The sequence below is a fragment of the Phyllobates terribilis genome, unplaced genomic scaffold (assembly GCF_046119375.1).
Source record: "Phyllobates terribilis strain yellow unplaced genomic scaffold, ASM4611937v1 Scaffold_1__5_contigs__length_1240528914, whole genome shotgun sequence".
NCBI lineage: Eukaryota > Metazoa > Chordata > Amphibia > Anura > Dendrobatidae > Phyllobates > Phyllobates terribilis.
Window position 1 is genome coordinate 602,433,729 of NW_027362761.1, and position 16,875 is coordinate 602,450,603.

Genomic DNA, 16,875 nt, shown 5'->3' on the forward strand with positions numbered 1-16,875 from the left:
CAGCGTCTAGTACATGCGTGCGTTTCTGTTCTTAAAGGGGCAGCACGCGCATTATGCTGAATGCCTCAGCTGGTTGCTGAGAGGCATTTAGCATAAGTAGTACCACTGCAAGATGGCTCCCAACCACTAGCTGGGAGGCATCTTGTATAAAAGACTCTCTCTCCCCTTAGTAAGGTGTACTGCTAGTGAGTTGTGAGGTCCCCTGGTCTTGGTGTGGCCAGGGTCCTGAGTCCGTAGGCCCCTGGTCCCGCTGTGGCCAGAGTCCAGTACCCAAATCCCTGGTCCTATAGTGGCCACTGCCTTAAACCTCCTCCCCTGGTCCTGGAGCAGCCAGTGCCTAAACCCTTGTCCCCTGGCCCTGGAGTGGAGTTTAACCCTCTCTCCCTTTGAGCCTGTATCCTCTAGCACAATACAGACTCTCTCCCATAAGACTGCCTTCTTAGTAGCCATCACTTCAGCACGGAGAATAGGAGAACTACAGGCCCTTTCTATCAGAGAACCTTACATGAATGTGACCGAAGATAGAATTACGCTTCGCCTGGACCCTTCCTTTCTCCCAAAGGTAGTTACAGATTTCCATCGTTCCCAGGAAATCATCCTCCCCTTATTCTGCCAGAATCCTTCCAATCCAAAGGAAGCAGAGTTACACCTTCTAGATGTCCGCAGAGCTGTCCTTTTATTATCTTAAACAAACTGAGTATTGGAGATTGGATGGGAACCTATTTATACAGCACACGGCAGAACAGAGGAAGGAAGGCAGCTAAAACCACTATAGCAGACTGGATCAAAAAGGCAATTGGGGAAGCCTATAACAACCAACAAATGAATCCACCGATTGCCTTAAAGGCTCATTCTACCAGATCCACATCAACTTCATGGGCCGAAAGAACGGGCGCTTCTACTGAGCAGATTTGCAGGGCAGCTACATGATCTTCCCTTCATACGTTTTCTAAACATTATAGATTAGACTTATCATCCACTAGGGATTTAGCCTTTGGTAGGAAAGTCCTACAAAATATTGTCCCTCCCTAATAAAATATTGTTGGTATTCCTCCAATGCTGTCGTGGAAGGCGTATTGAGAAAATAGAATTAGTCCTTACCGGTAATTCGGTTTCTAGAAGCCTTCCACGACAGCACAAATTTCCCTCCCTATGGATTCCATATAACTGTCAGGTAACCATTTTTCCAGGTGATCTTGGTAAACACTGGGGATTGACGGTGGGGAGGGGCTTTTAAACTCTCTATGTTCCTGTCCCCCAATAGGGCGTGGACAACATCCTCCAATGCTGTTGTGGAAGGCTTCTAGAAACCGAAATACCGGTAAGGACTAATTCTATTTTTTTCCTCAGAATTGAGTGATTCCATAATTTTTTCCCTCTGCTTGGTCTGAAAAAAATTACCCTTACTGAGTATCACATTTTTTATCTTGATTTATTTTAGTGTTTCTTAAAGCTCTAATGTTGCCATTTGAAATGACTTTAGTTTTGTGCCATGTCTGTGATCTATTTTTTTTTCAACAACATTAAACAACTGAATGAACATCGTCTAAGCCCGGTGATTCCATAAATTTTGCCAGGGGTTGTACTCTTATCTCTCTTCCTAACTGCAAATACACTTCTCCCATTCCTTCTTAGTCTTTTCACTATATCACATGCATATCACAAAGGTGGTACCTCTCAGACTGCTTATTTCCTTTCAGTTGCCAGTCCTCATGACTGCAACTTTAATGCCCGCAGTTAACCGAAGAACTGAATGGGCCCATAGTCTTAACCGTAGAAGACTCTACTCTTCTCCCAGCTTCCAATTAGCTCGCAAGAGAATTAATTCAACTCCCAGAACCAAAATGTTCTCAAAGAAGAATTTTAGGAAATATCAACATCAGGTAACCAGCCCTATGTACCCATGCAACTTTGATACATAACCAAACAAATAACAATCCAAAAACTATACTACCAATAGTTATTGCAATTACTTCCACTAGTCAAAATAACATGTCATGGGAGAATAAATTCTTTTTCTACAAAACCTTTGTCCACCTCCTCTGATTTAGACAGATTACATCTAGGACAAAAGAGGAGGGGTTACTTAGAGCATAATGGCAAATTTTGCATACTCCGAGCAAGGAGTTCACTTCAACATCCTGCAGGGGGCACAGCTTGACTGCTGGCTGGATTGACTACAACCCCCTAATATCTTTCCTCTCTTGAGTTCACACAGCACAGACACCAAGGATGATGATTCATCAGAACTAGTTCACATAAAACAGAGGACAGGAACTGAGGACAACAATTCTGACTCACCAACACAATTTTACAATACGTCAGTCACTCAATCCACATTCCACAAGCGCTGGTATAAAATCCTCCTGCTGTATTTGGGCTAAGGCTGCATTCAGCGCCTCTTTCAAGAGTGCCCTTATCAATTTACAGGGGACAATTAATACCCTTAGAGTACTACCTTACCGTGAAGGATTCCTCTTGTTATGAACAGTCACACTACCCTGATCCTGTTGTGGTGAAGTGAAAAATTGGACCCTATGTGAAGGAACACACCTAACGGGATCCCTTATCAATCAGAGACTGTAGTCCCTTATTGGTCACTCAAAACTCATTCAGTCCCACATTCAAGGATCCTCATAGTTTACAACAATATCACACCAGACTTTACAATCACATAGACAATGAGGACAACATATAGCAATCCTCCAACTCCTGAAATATACAGGAAGAACTGCGAAGGCTCCTGACCAGAATCGTTGGGCAAGGATGGCTTCTCACTTCATTCAATGTTCATTCAACCGTCATTCAATCATAGTTATACATCTAAAGACACATTGAAACATATGACAGACCACAAAATATACAAACAAAATTCAAAAACCGGCAAAGGTTCAACAGAGATTGTCTTGTTCGGACCACCAATTACCCGTCTTGGAGCCCTCTAGGTAACACTGGATTTTTAGTAACACAATGGACTACTCACCGCGGATCATCATCCAGTGTTCCGAGAGAAATATCCTTGCAGTCGGGTCCAAAGGAGGTCCAGTTGTGACAATCCCGGGTTTCGGCACCATGTAATGATGTGGAAACCAATAAGAAAAGTTTTAGGAGAAGCTCAAGAGGCTTCACACGTTTGCCAGTTTTGAATCATGGAGTCGATCAATTGGAGACCAGAGAAAACACAACCAGATTGATCTGTGTCCCAGGCTCATCTGAGTCTCAGATGCCTGGTCACATATCTTTATTACAACAAAGAGATCAGGAAAAAAAGGGGAATGTCTTTCCAGGCTTTACCTAGAAAGGAATATTTAAGTTTGGGAAAAACATGGTCGTAAATTATGTCTAAATTCCTTAGAAACTGGCTATATCTAGTTTTACTATACGTTCACAACAAAGGAAGGCTTTAATACAAAGACAACTCTATTAGATATACCTTCTATTATTTGCTTTTACGAATAACACTTATAAAGCTAATATTAAAATACAAAATTATCAAAAATATATGAATTGTTTAAATAATAAAGCAAAGTATAAATATTTACCATAACAGCAGCATTCAGGAGGCAGGCAGAGGGCTGGGAGCTCCCTCTTCCTTCAGATCGGCGCCTCCACGATGTAATCGTGGGGCCCGATCGGTGCCATGGTGACCTGGGGTCGTCATGGCGACCCACGGGTCACCATGCTATGGAAAACTGCTGAGACCATGCTCACTGCGATCAAAGGAAAAAAATTGACAGTCCCATAGTGGGACTAAATAAATAAGATAAAGAAAAAAAAAAGTTAAATTTTTTTTGTAAAACTCTAAAAACAAAAGTTTAAAAAATAATAACAATATATTACACTAATAAATATACATTTTTATGTAAGAAAAAAAAAAAGTACACATATTTAGTATTGCCGCGTCCGGAACGACCCAATCTATAAATGTGTCACACTAGTTAACCCCTTCAGTGAACAGCGTAAAAAAAAACATGGGAAACTATACCTTTTCATCATACCGCTAGAAAAAGTGGAATCAATCAAAAAGCCGAATGGAAATAAAAATGGTATCGCTGAAAATGTCATCCTGTCCCGCAAAAAAACAAGCCGCCATACAGCTCTGTCAGCGGAAAAAAAATAAGTTACAGCTCTCAGTATAAAGCGATGCAAAAATAATTATTGTTTCTATAAAAGTTTCTTATGTAAAAGAAAAAACATTAAAAAAATTACATAAATGAGGTATCACTATAATCGAACTGACCTGAAGAATAAAGCTGCCTTATCAATTTTGCCACACGCAGAACAGCATAAAAAAAAATAAAAATCCTGAATTGTTGTTTTTTGTTTATTCTATCTACCAAAAATCGGATTAGAAAGCGATCAGAAAGTGTCACGTGCCAGAAAATGGTACCACTAAAAACGTCAACTTGTCCCGCAAAAAACAAGCCGTCACATGACTGTTGGCCGAAATATGGAAAAATTATAGTTCTCATAATATGGGGATGCAAAAACTAGTTTTTGCAAAAAATAAACGTTTTTTGTGTGACAGCTGTCAATCATAAAAACTCGATATGAATCTGGTATCGCTGTAATTGCACCGACCCAACGAATAAAGTCATTTAATAACATACCGCACGAGGAACAGCGTAAAAAATACATAAAACTAATTCTTCACCTGCTGTTGATTTGTCCATTCTGCCTCCCTAAGATCGCGGTAAGGCTCTGCTCACATTATCTTGCGCTCTGCTCACGGGGTTTCCATGTAAATCTCTGAAATACGTGATTCAGAATGAACCCCCGGCAGAAGATTCCCTGTAATGAGGCAGACGGAGGCACCGTGGACACTGTCTGACCTATGATCTGGCTGTATCCGTCTTTGTAGGCGTAGATAAAAGCGCGGTCAGCCACCATTTTGTGAACCTCTGAAAAGGGCAACGCTGAACAGAGGCCAGACGGAGTCCAGAGTAACTCTGCTGCCTCATCTCATGAGTGGGTCCCTCGGGGGTTTCAGAGATGTAGATGGTAACCCCAAAGTAAATGCTCAGCATAGAGCACTGGATAAATGTTATGTAAAATGTTCCCAATAAAAGCTTCACATAAAAAGCCCCCATTCAGGTCTGTCATGTGTTAAAGGAAATATAGGGGGCTTCCACCTTACTGGTAGTACAAATGCTCTGGAAAAGCTAAATGGCTCCTCGTATCCCCAAAAGAAATTCAGCAAATTCTGCACTCCCAAATTCAACCACCCCCCTACCTCCTGATCCCCACAGTGTGCCTAAACCACATTTAGCGTCCACATATTTCCAGGGGTAGGATTTCCAAAATTGGGTCACTTGAAGGAGGGAGGGGTCTGCTCTTTTAGCACTTAGGGGCTCTGTATATAGAGTCCGCAAACTATTCTAGGAAAATCTGTGCTCCAGCAGGCAAATAGCGCTCCGTCCCTCCCGAGTCTCACCATGTGGCTAAGCAGTACAGTACAGCCACATATGGGGTATTGCCACGTTCAGCAGAAATTGTGTGACACATTTTGGTGCCATTTTTTTAACCAATTTCCCCATGTGAAAATGTAATATCTGGGGCTAAAACAAAATATTTGTGATAAAAATGTAATTCTTTTTTCTTCACTGCCCAATGGTATAAAATTCATCCGCTGTGTCAATATGATCACTGCACCCTTAGATGAATTCATTGAGAGGTGTAGTTTGTAAAATGGGGTCACTTACGGGGCATTCTGCTGTATTGGCACCTCAGGGGCTCTGCCAATGTGACATGGCACATTCAAACCATTCCAGCTAAATTTTAACTCTAATATGGCGCTTCTTCCCTTCTGAGCTTTGCACTGTGCCTCAAAAGTAGTTTTCGACCACACATTGTGTATTGGCTTACTCAGGAGAAATTGCACAACAACTTTTGTGGTCCATTTTCTCCTATTACCCTTGTGAAAGTAAAAAACTTGGAACTAAAAGATCATTTTTGTGGAAAAAAAATAGATTTTTTATTTTCACAGCTCTGTTATAAACTTCTGTGACGCACCTGGGGGTTAAAGGTGTTCACCACACATCTAAATATGTTCCTTGAGGGGTCTAGTTTCCAAAATGGGTTCACTTGTGGTATGTTTCCACTGTTTAGGCACATCAGGGGCTCCCCAAACACTTTATGGTGTCCACTCTCGATTCCAGACAATTTTGCGTTCAAAAAGTCAAACAGCGCTCCTTCCCTTCCGAACCCTGCCGTGTGCCCAAACAATGGTATTCCACCACATATGGGGTATCGGTGTACTCAGGAGAAATTGCACAACAAATTTGGTGGTCCATTTTCTCCTGATACCCTTGTGAAAATAAAAAAAAATGGGTCTAAAGTAAAGTTTTTGTGAAAAAAAGTTAAATGTTCATTTTTTTCCTTCCACATTGCTTCTTGAATGTGGTTTTGAGCACTTTGAGGGGTTCAGTTTTTAGAATGGTGTCACTTTTGGGCATTTTCTGTCATCTAGACCCCTCAAAGTCACTTCAAATGTGATGTGGACCAAAAAAATGGTTTTGAAAATTTTATTGGAAAAATTAGAAATTGCTGGGCAACTTTTAACCCTTAGAACTTCCTAACAAAACATAAATTATGTTACAAAAATTGTGCTGATGTAAAGTAGACATGTTGGAAATGTCATTTATTAACTATTTTGTGTGACATATCTCTCGTTTAAGGGCATAAAAATTTTGAAAATTGTGAAATTTTTAAAATTTTTGCCAAATTTCCAATTTTTTCACAAATAAACACAAGTCTTATCGAGAAAATTTCACCACTATCATGAAGTACAATATGTCACGAATAAACAGTCTCAGAATCAGTGGGATCCGTTGAAGCGTTCCAGAGCTATTACCTCATAAAGTGACAGTGGTCAAATTTAAAAAATGAGGCCTAGTCATTAACCTACAACGTGGCTCTGTCCTTAAGGGGTTAAGGGCATAAAAATTCAATGTTTGAAAATTTTTCTTGGCAAATTTTTGATATTTTCATAAATAAATGCAAATAATAACGACCAAAATTTACCTCCTAATATGAAGAGCAATGTGTCATGAAAAAACATTCTCAGAATCAGTGGGATGTGTGGAAGCTCCAGAGTTATTACCACATAAAGTGATGCCGGTCAGAATTGTAAAATGAGGCCGGGTCATTAACATACAAAGGGGCTCAGTCTTTAAAGTGCTCCTGCCAGCAGGATTGTACTTAGTAAACTACATACACTGTCAGGTGGGCAACATTACACTACATTACAGTGAAGGCACAGTGAGCTGCCATAAGAGCATACAGATGAATATGTAAGCAGAACACCAGATAGGGCGCCCCCCACAGGCTGCCCCAGAGCAAGAGTATATCATTATCTCCAAACTGAAAGTAAAGATTACACAAGAACCACAGGATGGATTTCATCAGCCAAGGTATCATTTTAATCAGTGTAATGTCGCCCACATGACAGTGTATGTAGTTTACTAAGTACAATCCTGCTGACTGGTGCGTTTTCAGGGGTTAATGTGCCTTCAGTGCTATTGCAGTTTTCTAAGGTTTCTTATCATGCCCTTGGACATAGTGTGGAAATGATTACTGAGGCTGGAGCTCCACCTCTCCTGGATGTAGGGCCGCCTTTGTGATTAGTCAATCTCTTTTGCATATGATATTGAAATATTAAAACTTAATTTTTAATTGTATGGACACTTTTCTACACTGAGGTCAGGATAGGAAGCTTGCTGCGAGAGTGAAATGTCACTGGTGGTACATTAAGGGGGTAAATCCTGATGACAGGTTCCCTTAAGAACTGTTTATTTTCTGTCTAATCTCTGCCACCCCGGACTTGTGCCAATGTCACCAGATTATAAGTGTTATTCACTTTACCTGTCATTGTGTTAATGTTGTGGCATGTAGTTGTCCTCCTTATTACCGGTACTTTCACTGACGAGGGTCTTCATTGTGAGATCCATAAAATACATTTAAAAATCTTTTGTGTTGAAGAAAACAAATCACATCCAATCTATCTTTCATCCTTATAGGAAATCCTTGTGAGAATAACGGTTCATCACTAAATTGTAAAAAAGAAGATATCAGGAAGCACTCTAATGGAGAAAACCTCATTACCCTTCCTGCACCTCCTGGACTTCACAGCACTTCACCTTCTTATAATCCTCCTAATCACGAGGAATCATCTCCTGAGCAATCTCACATTGTTACCACTATTCCAGGTGACACAGTGGATAAAAGACTTCAGTGTGACAAGAAATTTACTAAAAGCTCAGATTGTTTAATACAAAGAAAACACAAAGCAGAGAAGCCATACTCCTGTCCAGAATGTGGTAAATGTTTTACATATAAATCAAAATATATTATACATGTGAGAATTCACACAGGAGAGAAGCCATTTTCATGTTCAGAATGTGGGAAATGCTTTACAGCTAAATCAAAATTTATTAAACATCAGAGAATTCACACAGGAGAGAATTCATGTTCAGAATGTGGGAAATGCTTCACAGGTAAAGGGAATCTTAATCGACATCAGAGAATTCACACAGGACTGAAGCCGTATTCATGTTCAGAATGTGGGAAGTCTTTCACAGTAAAAGGGAGTCTTATTTCACATCAGAGAACTCACACAGGAGAAAAGCCATATTCCTGTTCAGAATGTGGGAAGTCTTTCACAGGTAAAGGGCATCTTCGTTTGCATCAGAGCATTTGCATTCATACTGGCAAGAAGCCATATTCATGTTCAGAATGTGGGAAATGCTTTGCCCAAAAATCAACTCTTGTGCAACATGAGAGAAGTCACACAGGAGAGAATCTGTATTCATGTTCAGAATGTGGGAAATCTTTTATATATAAATCATATCTTGAAAAACATGAGAGAAGTCAGACGGAAAATAAATTGTAATTATGTTCACTGTGTTTTAATACATTTAATAAACATTGCTCAGCATAAATGAGTACACCCCCTTTGATAAGTAAGATTTTATTTAATATCTCACTGAATCAATTTCTAAAATTTTGCCAACACTGAATTTCATAGAACATTTTTTTTACTCAAATTAGTTGGTGCAAAAATGAGTACACCCCACATCAAAAGCTACTACATCTAGTATTTTGTATGGCCTCCATGATTTTTAAGGAGGGCACCAAGTTTTCTAGGCCTGGAATGAACAAGTTAGTGACAATACTATATCTATCTTTTTTCTCTCTTTCGATAACGAGCTCTTAGAGCCTGGATGCTGGATGGAGCGATGACAACTTGTCTCTTCAGAATTCCCCATAGGTGTTTGGTTGGGTTCAGATCAGGAGACACTTGGCCACTGAATCACTGTCACCCTGTTCTTCAGAAATGTAACAGTGGCCTTAGATGTGTGTTTTGGATCATTGTCATGTTGGAGAAGTGCAGGTCTACCAAGGGCATGGAGTGATGGCAGCATTTTTTCTTCCATTATAGAGAGTAACGCTGCTGCCGACGTATGGTGTCTTCTATCTCCATGCAAAGACGCAGACTTTCTCACCGCTCTGGCGTTGGCATGGTTCCTGGCGCTCTCCTTGTCCTATGTTCCTGTGACTGCTTTGCAGCTCCTGGCGGCATCTAGTACGCGTGTGCATTTCTGTTCTTAAAGGGGCAGCGTGCGCCTTATGCTAAATGCCTCAGCTGGTTGCTGAGAGGCATTTAGCATAAGTAGTACACCTGCAAGATGGCTCCCAACCAATAGCAGGGAGGCATCTTGTATAAAAGACTCCCTCTCCCCTTAGTTAGTAAGGTGGACTGCTAGTGAGTTGTGAGATCCCCTGGTCTTGGTGTGGCCAGGGTCCTGAGTCCGTAGGCAACTGGTCCTGCTGTGGCCAGAGTCCAGTACCCAAATCCCTGGTCCTATAGTGGCCACTTCCTAAAACCTCCTCCCCTGGTCCTGGAGCAGCCAGTGCCTAAACCCGTGTCCCCTGGCTCTGGAGCAGCCAGTGCCTGAACCCTCATCCCTTGGTTCCAGAATGGCTAGTATATGTACCCTTGTCCCCTGGTCCAGGATAGGCCAGTGCCTGTACCCTCGTTCCCTGGTCCTGGAGCAGCCAGTGCCAGACCCCTCATTCCTTGGTCCTGGTGCGGCCAGTTCCCTGATCATTGTCCACTGGTGCTGCCACGGCCCTGAACATTGTCCCCTGGTCCTGGTTGCGGCCAGCCCTGTTCCTTAAGTCCTCTGGTCCCGGTGCTTCCAGTTTCTGAATGTACCCCTAAGTCTCCGTGTCAGTGATCCTGGATGTATCTACTGAGTCTGAACGGAGCCCTAATCAGCATCAGCTAACCTGATCCCTGGGGTCAGCAGCTACTGCCGGACACCATCCTGGAGCTCTACTTGACAGCTACCTGCCGCACAAGCCTGACCTCACCACTAGAGGCTCCAGTGAACACCAAGGTAGCTGCTTACTTACGCCTCTCCAGGGTCGGCCCGGTCCGTGGCACACTAGGCTCACTAATCCACTTGCGCCACCAGTGGGCGTAACATAAAGCAGAACATCTGTGAATTCATGATGTCATCAATGACCTGTAGCTCCCCGACACCAGCAGCGCTCATGCTGCCCCACATAAGGACACGGCCACCACCAGGTTTCTCTGTAGACACCATGCATTCTCATTGTATTCCTCACCTTTGAGACAGTTTTGAAGCCGTCAGTTCCAAAAAAAACATTTATCTTGGTCTCATCACTCCAGAGTATAAAGTCCCAGGAGTCTTCATATGTTTCCGCTTGTGTCCTGGCAGATTGTAGGGCGGCTTTTTTGTGCATGGGATTTAGGAGAGGCTTTCTATGTGGACAACACCCATGTCTGCCATTCCTCTATAGAAAGAAATTGTCTGCTTTCAGCTCATCTCTCAATGCTTGGTGAGATCCATGGGAAGTGCTCGGAGGAAGAAGGAATGAACGGGACTTAGAAAGTTACTGATAATCCAGCACTTGTTTTCCAGTGTGAATAAAAACAAAAACTTTTATTGAAAAATCCGAATTAAAATCATAGAAATATTAAAAAACAGAACATCCTGGGGATAGTAGCAAAAAATCTCTGCGTTTCTACCTGGTATTTGTGTTCAGTTCTTATTAATGTGATAATAAATAACCAGTAACGGCTTCTTATACACATCATAGGGTCTAATGCACAGCGGAGACCCCCAGCCCCAAATGGACATGTGCAAGTATGTCTACATTAACCCTATGGACGATCATATGTCCACAACAAAAAGCATCCGTGCAATACAAGAATGAAGTGTCTGCATCTATAATGTGTATATTATGTATAATTACTATAAAAGAGAAAGGGAAAAAGAAAAAAAAAAGCAATTCAATAAATGGATGCAAGATCTGAATGAAGATTCATATCACTGGGGAATCTGGAGTCCAATTCCAGAATCCACAAGGCTTCTCTGGGGTGTACTTTTTATACCAATCTCCCCCCTTAGCTGGTCTGGCGACATATTCAATACCCACAACTGTAAAGTGATTAAATTCCTATTGTGTTGTTTGAGATGTTGTGATGCTGCAGTCACAGCACAGACGTTTTTTGTAGTTGATAATGAGGGTTGCGCACATGTCAGGAGGAAGTTTGGTCCATTCTTCTCTGCAGATCATCTTTAAATCATTAAGATTTTGAGGCTGTCGCTTGGCAACTTGGAGCTTCAACTCCCTCTATAAGTTTTCTTTAGAGACTAGACATGACATAACTGCCGTTGGTTATCTCTGCTCTCTGGCTTTACAGCTCATCCGGAGGGCTCTCAGATAAGGAAAAATATGTGTATTGTTCCTTAGATAACCCCGCCGCTAAAAATACTTGTCCCATCACAATCGGAGTTATAGAACTTCCGATTTTCCATATTTCATGTTGGTGCCTGCGAGACTGCTGATTCAACACATGTGCAAATGGGGATGCCCTTGGGGTGAGATAGAATCCCTTTGAAGCTTAGGAGCTGTATCCTACTTACTCAGGTGTCTATTCATCACCCATGTCTCTCCATTTGATATGGTAATTAGCCTGGACACTTTGTGGCTCCTGCTATTTGCATATGGGAAACTGGGTAGAGTGTAAGCTCTTGTTCCTTTGACAAATGGTATAGAGGAGGGGGGAGTGAGAGGGATTTCAGAGGGAGAGAGAGATTCTTAATATTTTCTATGACATCTCCCCCCTTTTTGAGGTGGCGCAGCAGCCGATTTACAGATCGCCACTTAAGGCTACCTTATGGGCCACCCTTCCTGGATGGGCTTCTCCGGGGGGATACTCAACGTCACTGGACAGGTGTTGGACTCCTGGCTGGGGGTAGCCAGAAGCAACGCTAAGGCCCCAACCTCACCGGAACCATCTGGTACCTGTTTTTGGGCCAGTCACCTTTTTCTAGTAGTCCAATGAGCTGTGGACCCAGCTCGCCCACCACCCTTACCGACTGGGGATCCAGCTTTCCGGTCACACTGAACGGTTCGGGATATCTTTCTACCACTTCTCTGACAGGCTATGGGTACCTTCTTCCCATACTCCTGACAGACAGTGGGACACATGTTTCCCTCACCCTGCCCGGTTGTGGGGCCTAGCTTCCCACCCCTCTTTGTTACCTTGGGAACCGGGCTAACCATGGGCCAGCTGCCACAGGCAATGTCACGGTTCGTTGTGACACTTATCAGCTGCACGGGACCACCTTCCTTATGATCCACGTGTTTCTCCCCATTCTTTCCAGTTACCTCTGGAGCCATGCTAGTAATGGGGCAGCTACCACCGACCATGTTACCATCTGTCATGACACTGTTCAGCTGCACGGGACGACCTGCTTCCTGGTGTCCGTGTCTGCTCCCCTCGCCCATAGCACTTATACTGGCTCCTTTAAGGGGTTCCACAGCAGCATCACCCTGCGGCGTGATGTGGCCGAGTTCCCCTTTACCAGAACACACATTTTGATTATGCATCACATTGACAGTTGCATCACAAGATATATCAGATCTGGGAGGGTTGTCAGGAATGTATGGAGCAACCAACCATCCCAGATCAGTTCCCAATAGCACATTAGTGGGGAGATTCTTCGACACCCCCACATCCCAGTGCAGGAAAACTCGGGCCATCAGTATGGGACGGCGAACACCCCCAGGGTTTTCCCAGGAATGAGTTCTTCTGGTAACACGAACTCAGGGCGGATGAGGGTACATTCTGCACCTGTCACGGGTGTGTCAGAATTGATAGACAGTCGTCCTGCAGTTGGTTGCAGGAGATCTCTACGTTTGGCATTACAGGCACCTTCTTAGAGGCTGTCTATCTAGGACCCAGCGGCTACCTTCCTCTGGCTAATTAACACCTTGGAAGAAAAACCAGCAAAAAAGGGCAGCAGTGTTTACCTGCCCAGATCTTCAAAGCCAAATGCACTACCAGGATGCAGCAGACCCACATAAAGATGGCGGCTACACAGGTGCAAAATACTGATGAAACAATCACTCACAACCTACCATTTCATGGAGGGGGTAACTGTCTAGTATTAGAATTGCACAAAGATAAGCTTGTATAGGGTGCTGTTCACACAGGGTAGTGCACAGTATCCGGCTTACAGCCTATTAGTTACGCCCATACTATTCGACTAGGCGGGCTGCCCGGTACTATCCAAGTGCACCCCCTGGGAACAGACACCCTAGTTTACAATGCCCGCACTAGTGGGCCTGTGTGCACCCTGCAATAAAAGTGTTCAAAATTAGCTTATCTTTGTGCAATTCTAATACTAGACAGTTACCCCCTCCATGAAATGGTAGGTTGTGAGTGATTGTTTCATCAGTATTTTGCACCTGTGTAGCCGCCATCTTTATGTGGGTCTGCGGCATCCTGGTAGTGCATTTGGCTTGAAGATCTTAGCAGGTAAACACTGCTGCCCTTTTTTACTGTTTTTTCTTGAAATTTTTTGGGAATTTTAATTCTTCTTAGTGTGGTTTTTGCTGTGAGTGTTTAGAGTAGGACTCGTAAGCATGAGGACCCTTGACGCAGGTTACGAGCTTACGTATTTTGGCCAAAATATCAACTAATACCTCATATATTATATATATATGTAATTTTGAACACTTTTATTGCAGGGTGTACACAGGCCCACTAGTGCGGGCATTGTAAACTAGGGTGTCTGTTCCCAGGGGGTGCACTTGGATAGTACCGGGCAGCCCGCCTAGTCGAATAGTATGGGCGTAACTAATAGGCTGTAAGTCGGATACTGTGCACTACCCTGTGTGAACAGCACCCTATACAAGCTTATCTTTGTGCAATTCTAATACTAGACAGTTACCCCCTCCATGAAATGGTAGGTTGTGAGTGATTGTTTCATCAGTATTTTGCACCTGTGTAGCCGCCATCTTTATGTGGGTCTGCTGCATCCTGGTAGTGCATTTGGCTTTGAAGATCTGGGCAGGTAAACACTGCTGCCCTTTTTTGCTGGTTTTTCTTGAAATTTTGGGGGAATTTTAATTCTTCTTAGTGTGGTTTTTGCTAATTAACACCTTGGCCTGGGTGTATAAATAGCTGCTGTCTGCTAGAGGGAGGTGCCGGCAATACTCACATTTTCCCTTGTGAAGGCTCGGAGCAAGTGCATTACTTCTTCCTCTCTGTAGCTATGAGGATGGGTGTTCATCTCTCTGAAGTCAACTAAAAGCTAAGCTATCTTCCCTTGTTTGTTCCCCTTTGTTGTCTGTAGTTATCAGTGGGGATCGACTAGTGTTCATACCCTCCCTTCCCTAGCCTTGGCCAAACGCCAGGGAAAGACAGGGCGAGGTTCGCCTGCGGCGATTGGTGAAGAACCAATATAGGGACATTAGTGGAGACAGGGTGATATTAGATCAGCCCAGGAGGTCTCCACTCCCCTTTTCCCTAGATTCTGGGCTCCCTTTCCCTCTTTCCTTAATGTTGCACTTAGTCTTTCCCACACCTTGCATGACACCAGTGTCCTTAAGCCCAACAGTAATGGAGTTGCCCACAGTAACCAGTTCTAAGTTCTCACGGGCCCTGCCAACCGCCACACCCACAAAAAGAATGGCTGCACTAGGCCCTGGGGCCTCAGGTGTGGGGTTCATCTTCTGCCTCTCTGGGCAGACAAGGCTGATGTGACCCGTTTGGTCACAAGTATAACACCTCCGGGAGGCAAATGCAGGCCGGGTGCTGGAAGATGGGGCAGGACCCCCTGAGGGCCGGCTGGCTACAGCACTGGGGGTGGTTGTCGACTTACTCCCTCTCCAGCTGACAACGGCTGACTTCAGCACCTCTGGTGCGTAGTTGGCCTCCTAGGCATCTGCGATCTGGGCTGCTTTGGCGGCTTCCTTTGGCTCCCGGTCCAGCACAAACTGTCGCACTTCCACAGGGCAAAGATGAAGAAACTGGTCCTTTACCATCAGATCCTTCAGGTCCTCGAAAGTAGTGACTGACATTCCTTGGACCCATTGCTCAAAGTGGATACTGAGCCCATCCACCACATCACTCGTAGCTGTCATGGGGTCCACACTGGAGGGCCTTGAACCTTTTCTGGTAAACCTCCGGAGTAAGCTTTTTAATCAGGGCCTGCTTGATGGCCCCATAGTCTCCGTCTTGTTCTCGAGGGAGAGAAGCAAACACCTCCAGAGCTTTTCCTCTGAGCCCTGGAGGTAAATATCTGGCTCACTGGGCCTCAGGCAGCTGGTACTGTCTGCAGGGTTTTTCAAATCCTCGCAGAAATATGTCCAAGTCCGCATCCTTTACCATCATAGGAAAATGCTCAGGACGGGGTTTAAAGCTGTGGGTGTTGCCGGACCCACTGCTCGATTCGGGCTAACTCCAGCTGCTCATCTTGTCGCTTTCGCTCAGCAGCCTCTTGGTCAGCTTGGGACTGTTGCTGAGCTGCCTCTCGGTCATCTTTGGCCTGCTGCTCTGCTCGCTCCTGGAATTTTAGGATCAACTGCAGTTGTCCTTCACGATCGTCTGCGGCGAGTTGCTCCATAGCCATCTGCAGGTGGGGGTCCACACTACCCTGGCTGTGGGTATGGCTGGCAATCACAGGTGAAACCCCTGCAGCAGCGCCATTCAGGCCTTGTGGCTGGCTGCCCCATCATCAGAGCTCTGCTGTCAGACTCGCTCTGCAGCATCTTGGAACAGTTCAGCAATCATTTGGGCCTTGGTTTTACACATGGGGTTTAAACTGTCCCAGCTCACAAAGGGCAGTGATTGTGTCCTTTGACTGCTGGTGATAACAGGGCTCTCCACGCAAAGCCATCATTGCCAAACAAAAGATAGGACAGAAAAAAAAAGAGAAAAGGGGGGATGCAACTGCTACACGTACATTAATGTCCCATATAAAAAATATTAAAACACTGAGTCTAATTCCTTAAAACTTTGCACAGAATTCTCGCAAGAACCGTGCAAGTTTTCAGTGATCGGAATGATTGCTCAATCCAGCCACTGATGTTCTGTAATATCCCACTGCTGCCACCAATTGTGAAGAACGACACTGGAGGGATCAAAAAATATCCCACTGCTGCCACCAATTTGTCAGGATTCGGCAGACACGATCCTGATTAGTCACAGAGACCACCTACTGCTCTCTGCTGCCCCCTATCATCAATTGCACGATTGGCTGACGATCAATACAGGAAGCTAACAGGCTGTTCTCACTAAGTAGTTGTTCGGCAAGATAGCAGTGCGCGTATGGTGTACACTGGTCCAAATTCCAACACATGGAATATGTGTATATGCCCTCGTACTATCACTCATAGCCTCACGATAACCCAATTAAGATTATTCGCTGTCACCACTGATCAGTTTTAGAGGCAGGCCGATCAGATGCCTTATAGATAGTGTGTGGCTTCGGGGGAGGAACGATTACAGAGCGCAAAGTACAGACTATTACATTCTATATTTTATCCAAA

General features: G+C 44.0%; 1 protein-coding gene across 1 annotated transcript in view; it reads left to right on the forward strand.

Annotated features, from left to right (window-relative positions):
• The window catches only part of LOC141149893 (uncharacterized), a 44,330-nt gene extending 35,440 nt beyond the window's left edge, over positions 1 to 8,890 (forward strand). Inside the window, exons 10-11 of the mRNA XM_073636932.1 lie at positions 1,701 to 1,883; positions 8,150 to 8,890. Coding sequence (XP_073493033.1) covers positions 1,701 to 1,883; positions 8,150 to 8,890 — 924 coding nt within the window. The remainder of the gene's footprint in view (positions 1 to 1,700; positions 1,884 to 8,149) is intronic.
• The last annotated feature ends 7,985 nt before the right edge of the window (positions 8,891 to 16,875 follow it).